Source organism: Triticum urartu, chromosome 3A (assembly GCF_056163025.1).
Source record: "Triticum urartu cultivar PI428250 chromosome 3A, HENAU_Tu73, whole genome shotgun sequence".
Taxonomy (NCBI): Eukaryota; Viridiplantae; Streptophyta; class Magnoliopsida; order Poales; family Poaceae; genus Triticum; species Triticum urartu.
The window spans coordinates 365,583,839-365,593,430 of NC_141875.1; the positions used below are offsets into that span (position 1 = coordinate 365,583,839).

The 9,592-nt window shown below is 44.3% G+C and overlaps 1 protein-coding gene across 1 annotated transcript; it reads left to right on the top strand.

Annotated features, from left to right (window-relative positions):
- Positions 1-3,803: 3,803 nt before the first annotated feature.
- LOC147979722 (uncharacterized) lies at positions 3,804-4,259 on the top strand. The gene has a single exon (XM_087515322.1). The coding sequence runs from the start codon at positions 3,804-3,806 to the stop codon at positions 4,257-4,259; it is 456 nt and encodes a 151-aa protein (XP_087371448.1).
- The last annotated feature ends 5,333 nt before the right edge of the window (positions 4,260-9,592 follow it).

The window sequence follows — 9,592 nt, forward strand, 5'->3', positions numbered from 1 at the left end:
CCGGCGAAGCCGCGGCCATCTCTGTTTCTCTCTCCCTCTTCCCCCACTGGACTAGCGGGGCCCGCTAGTCAGCCACTCAGTACGCGCGCGAAGCGGTACGAGTGGTGGCGCCCCTGGGCTTTACGCCTTCGACGTCACCCCCCAGTCTTTTTCTTTTATTCACATTCATTTGAATTTACAGATCACTTCAAACAGTTATAACTTTTTAACCATAAGTCGAAATGAATTGATTCTTTTTCCATTGTGTTCTTTGGAAGGAAATCTAACAGCTCACCAAAGATGAGTTTTTTCTGAGCTGTTTAGATTTTCTGGTGAATTTCAGAAGTGTTCTTGATATTTTCTTTTTGTGTTTAAAATTATTTTCAGAAGGTGAGGCTTGTCTTGAGGATCACAAGGAGGCTTGTGAACCTCATCTGCACTAAGGCAAGCCACAACAACAATTTTATGATGCCATTTCAATATTTGTGATTTTCTCACTTCAATGAAATGATTAATCCATGCTTTTAAATAATTATTGAGTTTTGTATTCTGTTAAATGTTGGATACTTGTTATGCCTGATTTACCGAATAGTCGAAACTAGTTTAGTGGATAAAGCAAGTTAAGATTTATTTGAGGTGATGTTAGAGATAATTTTGTTATGCATGGTAGTTATTTTAGCTATATTTTTGCCTTCCTGAAATTGATAAAAATTTGTTAGAAAATATTCTGTTAAATCATATTACTTGTTTTACAGAAAGTTTGAACTTAATTTAGTGATAAAGAAAGTAAGAATTGTTGATAGTAAAATCTTTTGTTATGCATATGAAAAAGTTATCGGAGTTTCTTTCTTGCTTAAGAAATTAATGAAACTTGTTGCAAAATATTTTGGATCAGTTGTGAGTCATTTTGAGCTACTATAGTAACGTGAGTTGTTGACCGTTATGCTTGTTGTAAAGATGACATCGGTCATTTTTTTTATGATGCATGTGTTGTTTCGCATTTCATGGCACGCTATGACACTGGTCATTGTTATTTTAAAGTTGAAAATGAAAATAACTCAACTTGAATACACCGTTGACTGGGTCATGGTGCTGCTGAATCGAGTTCTTTCCAGTGCAACCACATTTGCCTTTATGGGGGGCCTTGATTCGGTCCATTGACACGGCCTCTGGTCGGTGCCTCCATCTAGGGAAGGTTATGTCGTGTTTGCCCTGGCCCGGCAAGCAGACATAATCTTGTGTGCTCGTTAATGAGATTATGGTACCGAGTCCCCGAGTGGGAGTGTCCCCGAGTGGGAGTTTGACCACGATAGTGGTCGGGGTGTCTTTGGTAGACACGGGGCCACCCAGGACCAGCCCATTGGGGATTTGGGTCGGAGTGGCCGGGAGAGTGCTGTGGCAATGGAGGGGTTTCGTCGGAATGTCGTTGGTCCACCCGAATGGGAGTGCGAGGCCATGGGTTCCGTGGTGTGGGTACAGTTTGCTACCTCTTCAGAGTGTATAATCTATCGATAGCCGCGTCCACGATTTCGAACACATCGTAGTAGGTCCCACCATGAGTCAACGAATAATAAAAATTGCACACTAAGCTGTAAAACTTTGCATTGTCGAGGATGGCAGAAAGGCCATCAAGGAATTTGGGACCAGATATTGGTCGTGGTTGTGATCGCCGTAAGGATCACGAGTCATGTTGTTAAAGACCACGTTGGTGGTGTGTTTTACTACATTGGTGGTGTGTTTGTGATCTGAGGATGATCACGGTTGGTAAGTTGTCCCAAGGGACGTTCAAGCATGATCACATCATGTTGACATATAGTGTTGCATTTTAATTGGATAAATATCATGATATTGTTTGTCATTATGATTATGCTTGTTGTGAGCTTGCAAGTACATTCTATGTATTGACCTGGCGTGTCATGCCAGATTTCAGGAAAGTCTCATTGGAAAGGAGCGTTGTTCGAGTCTAGATCGTGTCCACATCGGTGTCCCTGTGATATGGAGCTTCCGCTACGATGTTCTTCCGCTGCCACGTAGTTGTTCGGATCGAGGCCCCTTTATGTTCACTAAATAATGTACATATTGTTCAGCCGCACCGAGCGTGCCGCTTGGCCTCGACCGCTGTTGTAATATGAACTATGTTCCATTAGCCTCAATAAAGCGATTGTTTTCTGTACCAATATGTTGTGTGTTGCCAGAAGACATGGTCTCTGGGCTGGCAATGCAGGGTAAACCGGTCGCTCTAAGCCGGGGTGCCAACATGATTGGTATCAGAGCCGCACTGCCTGTAGTCCACGCTAGACTACGACGTGTTAACTGGACGCTAGGTGCGAGTAAATTTGAGTGCCGGTAGCAGTCATAGCTGGTTGTTGCATTCTAGTCATTTGATTATTATTGTTATGCTAACTTGCTAATGGTTGTGAGTGTAGATGGCTCCGGTGCCGTATCCGTGCCAGTTGCAGCTGATGCCGTACACGTCACCGCACCTTCTCTGCAACGTGTGGCGTCGACTGTACCCTCACGGAGACGTACCAGTCTACCGTGTGTACCGGGAGCGTCTAGCAGACTCAGTGTATGAGTATCACGCAGTGGTTACTCTGCGCACCAGTTCCGATTTCGGCTCTTACACTCGCACTTCTCGGAGCGGTTACGCCTCCACCGCTTCTCAGGCTGTCCAGTTTGCCGCATTTGAGGTCCTTGTCGAGCTTCGTTATACCGAGTTTCAAATGTAGCACCACCCAGGTTTCTGTTATTACCCATCTCTGCACGACAACGGTCGTGTCCGTTTTCCTCTCGTTGACCCGGAGTCTGATAGTGTTGCTAGCCATCTTGCTCGCTATATCACTTCTAGCTATCTGATGATCCATGAGCTGGCTCGAGAGCTGACTTGTGCCCGTACTGCTTTAGCCGCTACCTTGGTCACTACTAGATCCACCACTACTCTGTCCTCACTGGGATTTACCCCTTATGTCCCAGTTAGCTCTAGCTCCCCTATTTCGCCGGTTACTCCCCCGAGTAGCACAGGCGTCTCGGCTGTGAACCCTCTCAGTGCTCCTACGGAGTGGGTCTCACTTCTTGCTACTCCTGCAGCCCCGATGCTTCATCCTACCCCTGCCCCTGAGGGAGAGCCCTCGAGGCAGCGTCGTCGCGTTACCTTTAACCCGAAGGTTTCCGTTAACCACGTCAGTTCGGGATCTGAGACCGCTTCAGGGGAGGACACCACAGCACCAGTAGAGCAGTAGTGTCTTTGAGTATTCGCAGTCATCTAGATGGTGTGCGGATGTAGTTGTACGAGTCATGATGCTTCATGTATGAGAGTAGTGGAACCAGGCAGGTCGTTTAATTTTCATGTATGAGTCTATGTATAATTATGTTGGGACTTTAATCGCCGTATTTTCTTCGCTCTTTTGTCTTTTTCGAGATTTGTTGTTGGCTTTTCCCCAATTTTATTCTTGGATGTCTCTCATCTCGATTGCGTTGCCTTGGGAAAAATACCCAATAGGATGACGCGGGGAGGCAGCAGTAGCAACGTTTGTGAGGGAACTCCTGTTCGTCGTTCCGCACGACAGGCAGGATATTCTCCCGAGCCGTAAGTTCAGCCACCACCTCCACTACCTGATCCTCCCTCCACCGAGCAAGTTCTGCGTATGTTTGAAGAGAAAAGGAATAATGATCTGATTGAAATATTGAGGAGTGTGCAAGCTATAGTTGGACAAAATGGAAATCAGAATGGCCATCACTCAAAGCTGTCAGATTTTTAGAGGACCAATCCACCCAGTTTCAGTCAGGTTGTTGACCCATTGGATGCAGACGATTGGTTGCGCACAATGGAGAAAAAGCTTGTGATCGCCCGTATTGAAGGAAATGATAAAGTCCCATTTGCAACCCATTACCTTGAAGGCACAGCTTCCATATGGTGGGAAAATACAAAAGCCATGTGGTCGATTGATGAGGAAGTCACCTGGGAAAAATTCAAGGATAAGTTCCGCAAGTATCACATCCCTACTGGAGTTATGAAGGCCAAGCAGCGTGAATTTCTCGGGCTCGTCCAAGGAAATCAATCTTTGGCTGAGTATCTGCAAAAATTCAATCATTTGGCCCATTACTCTCTGTATGAAGTGGCCACTGAAGACAAGAAGATTGACAGATTTCTTGGAGGTCTAACTCCGCAACTCCGGTGTGCTCTCAGCATGTTTGATTTCACCGATTTCCAAACTCTGCTAGATAATGCGTTCATTGCTGAATGGGAGCACAAGCTCATATCAGATAAAAAGGCCTGCTAACAATGACAACAAGCACAAGTTTGAGCCAAAGAAGGACGGACAACCTGTGCAAAAGGCTCGTACCTGGTAGTAGACTCAGGTGGAATACATGCCAAATTGGCAGTAAAATGTTAACAAGACCACCACTCAAGTCAAGAATATTGTAACCAGTCCAACACATGAGGAGCGCCAGCACAATAATTCTTGTTTCATTTGCGGGCAGCCCGGACATTATGCCAAACAGTGCCCCAAGAACCACAAGGTGAATGCTCTGAGCAGGCCACAAGTCAACTTTATGGAGTCAGGGCCAACCTAGCAAAACTTCACTGGGCATGTGAATCATATCTCCGCTGATGAAGCCTAAGAGAAGCCAGAAGTCGTCATTGGTATGTTTTCTGTTAATGACATACCTGCAGTAATTTTATTTGACTCTGGGGATTCCCATTCTTTTATTTCTCAGAGTTTTGCCGCCCAAAACAATTTTCCTTGCACAATTTTGGGCAAAAATATGCTGGTACAAACCCTAGGATCTATAATCAAGAGCAATCTAGTCTGCTGTGATTTGGAGATCAATATCAACGGGGTCCACTTTCCAACATCTCTGATAATCATTGAGTCTGAACAGTTGGATATTATATTGGGTATGAATTGGCTGACCAAATATCAAGTTTGTATAAACTGCGCAACCCGAGAAGTCAATTTGACCAGTCTGAATGGGCAGCTCACCAAATTCTATGCTCGCAAGCATGTACCCAAGCCAGAACTAGTTTGCACCGCTATGACTTTATTGGAATTTATTGCCATGGTCAGTGAGTACCCTGATGTGTTTCCAGAAGAACTGCCAGGCATGCCACCAGATCAGGAACTGGAGTTTGCCATAGATCTTGTGCCCGGAACCGCACCATTATACAAGAAATATTACCGGATGCCCTCATCAGAATTAGTGGAACTAAAGAAATAGCTTGACGAATTACTCCAGAAGGGTTATATTCGTCCCAGCTCTTCACCGTGGGGGTCACCTGCAATTTTCGTGGGCAAAAAGGATGGCAGTCTACGTATGTGCATAGATTATCGCCAGCTGAATGAGGTCACTATCAAAAATAAATACCCACTGCCAAGGATTGATGATCTGTTTGATCATCTCAGTGGGGATAAAGTATTCTCAAAAATCGATTTACGGACCGGATATCATCAGCTCAAGATTAAAAAGGAAGATATTCCTAAGACCACATTCACTACACGATACGGTCTTTACGAATATACTGTGATGTCCTTTGGTCTCACCAATGCCCCTGCCTTCTTCATGCACATGATGAACAAAGTGTTCATGGACTTCCTCGACAAATTCGTGGTAGTCTTTATCGACGACATCCTCATTTACTCCAAGAGTGAAGAAGAGCATAAGGATCACCTCCGAGCAGTGCTACAACGACTCCGCAACCACCAGTTATACGCCAAGTTCAGTAAGTGCGAATTTTGGCTCAAGCAAGTTGGGTTTCTCGGACATGTACTATCCGTCGAAGGTATAGCCATGGACCTAAGCAAAGTAAAGGATGTGCTCAATTGGGTACCGCCCACGACTGTAACACAGATCCGGAGTTTCCTCGGATTAGCTGGATACTATCGTCATTTCGTTGAAGGGTTTTCAAAAATTGCTAAAACTATGACGGAACTGCTCAAAAAGGATACAAAGTTTATGTGGACCAAGGACTGTGAGAAGAGTTTTAATGAGCTAAAGACACGTCTGCCAATCTCACCGGTATTGACTCTTCCAGACACTTATCGCAGCTTTGATGTGTGCTGCGATGCCTCCAGACAAGGTATTGGTTGTGTGCTGATGCAAGACAGCAAGGTAGTAGCCTATGCATCACGACAACTATGACCACATGAGGGAAATTATCCTACTCATGATTTGCAATTTGACGCAGTGGTTCATGCATTAAAAATTTGGAGACACTATCTCATTGGAAAAAGGTGCCAAATTTTTACCGACCACAAAAGCCTCAAGTACATCTTCACTCAGCCAGATTTAAATCTCCGTTAGCCAAGATGGTTAGAGTTGGCCAAGGATTATGACCTTGGAATAAATTACCATCCAGGCAAGTCCAACGTCGTTGCCGATGCGCTCAGTCGAAAGCCCGTCAGCTCAAATGTCATCATTGCCTACCGAACTTCAGGAGGAGATCGCTCAGCTCAACTTGGTCATCATGGATGCTGGCCTCACTAATATTTTGGAAGTTACCCCCACACTTGAGATGGAAATCCGCAAGGACCAACCAGATGACGCCGAGCTAAAAAAACATGCAAGGCAGCTCCCAGATTTCTTCAAGGACAACTTCGGTACCCTCTGATTCCGTGGACGAATTTGTGTACCAAATTAACCGGACTTGAAGAAGAAAATCTTGTCAGAAGCACACGAATCCTCGTATTCCATTCATCCGGGAGGTACGAAAATGTATGAAGACCTTAAGCAAATATTCTCGTGGGATGGGATGAAGAAAGACATTGCCTATTTTGTAGCCTGTTGCGACATATGCAACAAGGTGAAAGCAGATCATCAAAAGCCAGCCGGACTTCTCCAACCACTGCCAGTTTCACAATGGAAATGGGATGATGTTTGCATGGATTTCATCACCATATTGCCTAGGACTCAGTGAGGCAAAGACGCAATCTGGGTTATAGTGGACACCCTCACCAAGGTTGCTCAATTCATCCCGATCAGCACCAGATACAGAGGAGATGAACATGCACAACTATATGTATCCAGAATCATCAGTCTGCATGGAGTACCCCGGACTATCACTTCCGACCGAGGTTCTTTGTTTACCTCCGCTTTCTGGTCCCGTCTCCATCAAGCCTTGGGGACAACACTAAAATATAGTACTACTTATCACCCTCAGACGGATGGTTAGACAGAGCGAGTAAATCAAATACTCGAAGATATGTTGCGAGCCTGTGTGCTAGCCAACGGGGCGAAATGGGAAGATTGCTTGCCATATGCTGAGTTCTCGTATAACAACAGTTTCCAGACCAGTCTAAAGATGTCACCATATGAAGCTCTATATTGTCGTAAGTGTCGCACTCCTCTAAATTGGTCTCAATCTGGAGATAGCCATATCTTCGGGACCGTTCTCATGATGGAAGCTGAGAGACAAGTCAGGGAAATCAAAGACCGACTGCAATTGGCCAAATCCCGTTAGAAGAGTTATTATGATGCAAAGCACCGCCAGGTTAGTTTTGAACCCGGAGAACACGTGTACCTCCGAGTCACTCCTCTGAGAGGAGTTAAGCGATTTCAGACACGTGGAAAGCTGGCACCCAGATTCATTGGTCTATTCCCAATTATGTCTCGAGGGGGTACGGTTGCATACCAACTGGAACTACCCCCGGAGTTATCAGATATACACAATGTATTCCATGTCTCGCAATTGAGACGATGCATATCCCCGCCGGAGAAAAGGACTGCAATGGCTGAGATAGAATTGGCAAAGGATTTAACTTATGAAGAAAGACTGTTCAAAATTTTGGATCAAGTGGAAAGGGTCACTCGCAGCAAAGTCAGAAATTTTTTCGAAGTTCAGTGGGAGCATCATACAGAGTCAGAAGCAACTTGGGAGCAGGAAGAGTTCCTTAAGAGTCAGTATCCAGAGTGGTTTTCCCAAGCAACCGAATCTCGGGGACGAGATTCATTCTAAGTGGGGGAGGTTTGTGACAGCCTGGTTTTTGCCCTCTCTTATTTGTTTGAGTTTTCATTTGCAATTTTTTGAAACATGGAGTTTTTGAATCTTTTCATCTGGACTTAAACACTTGGGCATCCTTGGCTTTCACCCAAGTGTTCATTTCTCTCCCAAACCATCATTTCACTTCTGATCCACCACAAAATAATCTTTGGAATATTTTTCTTAAATGAAAAATATTCATTTTTTCTCTAAAACCCTAAGCCAAATCTGTTTGCTCCAAAGCAACCCTAATTTTTATGGCTCAGAAAATTCTAAGATAATTAACAAATATTCTAGGAAGCCTAGGGCACCTCCCTGAGCAAAAATATTTCATCACTTTTTGGAATATTTTTGCTACGGAAAATCTTTTCTGTTCTGGACAGAAATGGTGGTTTCTACAGCAACTACCATTTTACTTGCTCCATTTGACCTGATCTTTCTTGTGCTTATTTACCTTAGTAACTATAAGCTAGCCTCCAAAGCATAGCTTCAAACTCCCAGCCATTTGACCACAGTAACATCGCAAAGTTATTGTCCAGAAACTTACCAGACTTGTAAAATTTTCTCTACCGCACCTGGATCCAAACCAAACCATGGTAAACTTCAAAACCACCGCGAACAACATGCTAGATATGATTTTTGGAGGAAGGCTGGCCTGAGGAGAGAGTTCGCGCGGTGACCACGCGTGTCCATGATGCCAGGTATGCGTGTCGACGCGCTCTGGGAGCCGCCGAGCGCTCTGTTCGCGCGTGCTCGCTTCCCCCGCCTGCCAAACCTTGCCAAAACTCGCCACCATCATCGTCTCGACACCCTTAACTGCGCCCTGGCACTCGCCGACGCCGGAGCTCGCCGCAGCGAGCACGGGGAAGGTCCGGCCAGCCCAACTGTGCGGCCGTCTCTGTTTCTCTCTCGCTCTTCCCCCACCTGACTAGCGGAGCCCGCTAGTCAGCCACTCAGTACGCGCGGGAAGCAGTACGAGTGGTGGCGCCCCTGGGCTTTACGCCTTCGACGTCACCCATCCAGTCTTTTTCTTTTATTCAAATTCATTTGAATTTACAGAACACTTCAAACAGTTATAACTTTTCAACTATAAGTCGAAATGAATTGATTCTTTTTCCATTGTGTTCTTTGGAAGGAAATCTAACAGCTCACCAAAGATGAGTTTTTTCTGAGCTGTTTAGATTTTCTGGTGAATTTCAGAAGTGTTCTTGATATTTTCTTTTTGTGTTTAAAATTATTTTCAGAAGGTGAGGCTTGTCTTGAGGATCACAAGGAGGCTTGTGAACCTCATCTGCACTAAGGCAAGCCACAACAACAATTTTATGATGCCATTTCAATATTTGTGATTTTCTCACTTGAATGAAATGATTAATCCATGCTTTTAAATAATTATTGAGTTTTGTATTCTGTTAAATGTTGGATAGTTGTTATGCCTGATTTACCGAATAGTTGAAACTAGTTTAGTGGATAAAGCAAGTTAAGATTTATTTGAGTTGATGTTAGAGATAATTTTGTTATGCATGGTAGTTATTTTAGCTATATTTTGCCTTCTTGAAATTGATAAAATTTGTTAGAAAATATTCTGTCAAATATTCTGTTAAATAATATTACTTGTTTTATAGAAAGTTTGAACTT

Coding starts and splice junctions, on each gene's coding strand:
- LOC147979722 (XM_087515322.1), top strand. CDS start 3,804: ATGGAGAAAAAGCTTGTGATCGCCCGTATTGAAGGAAATGATAAAGTC.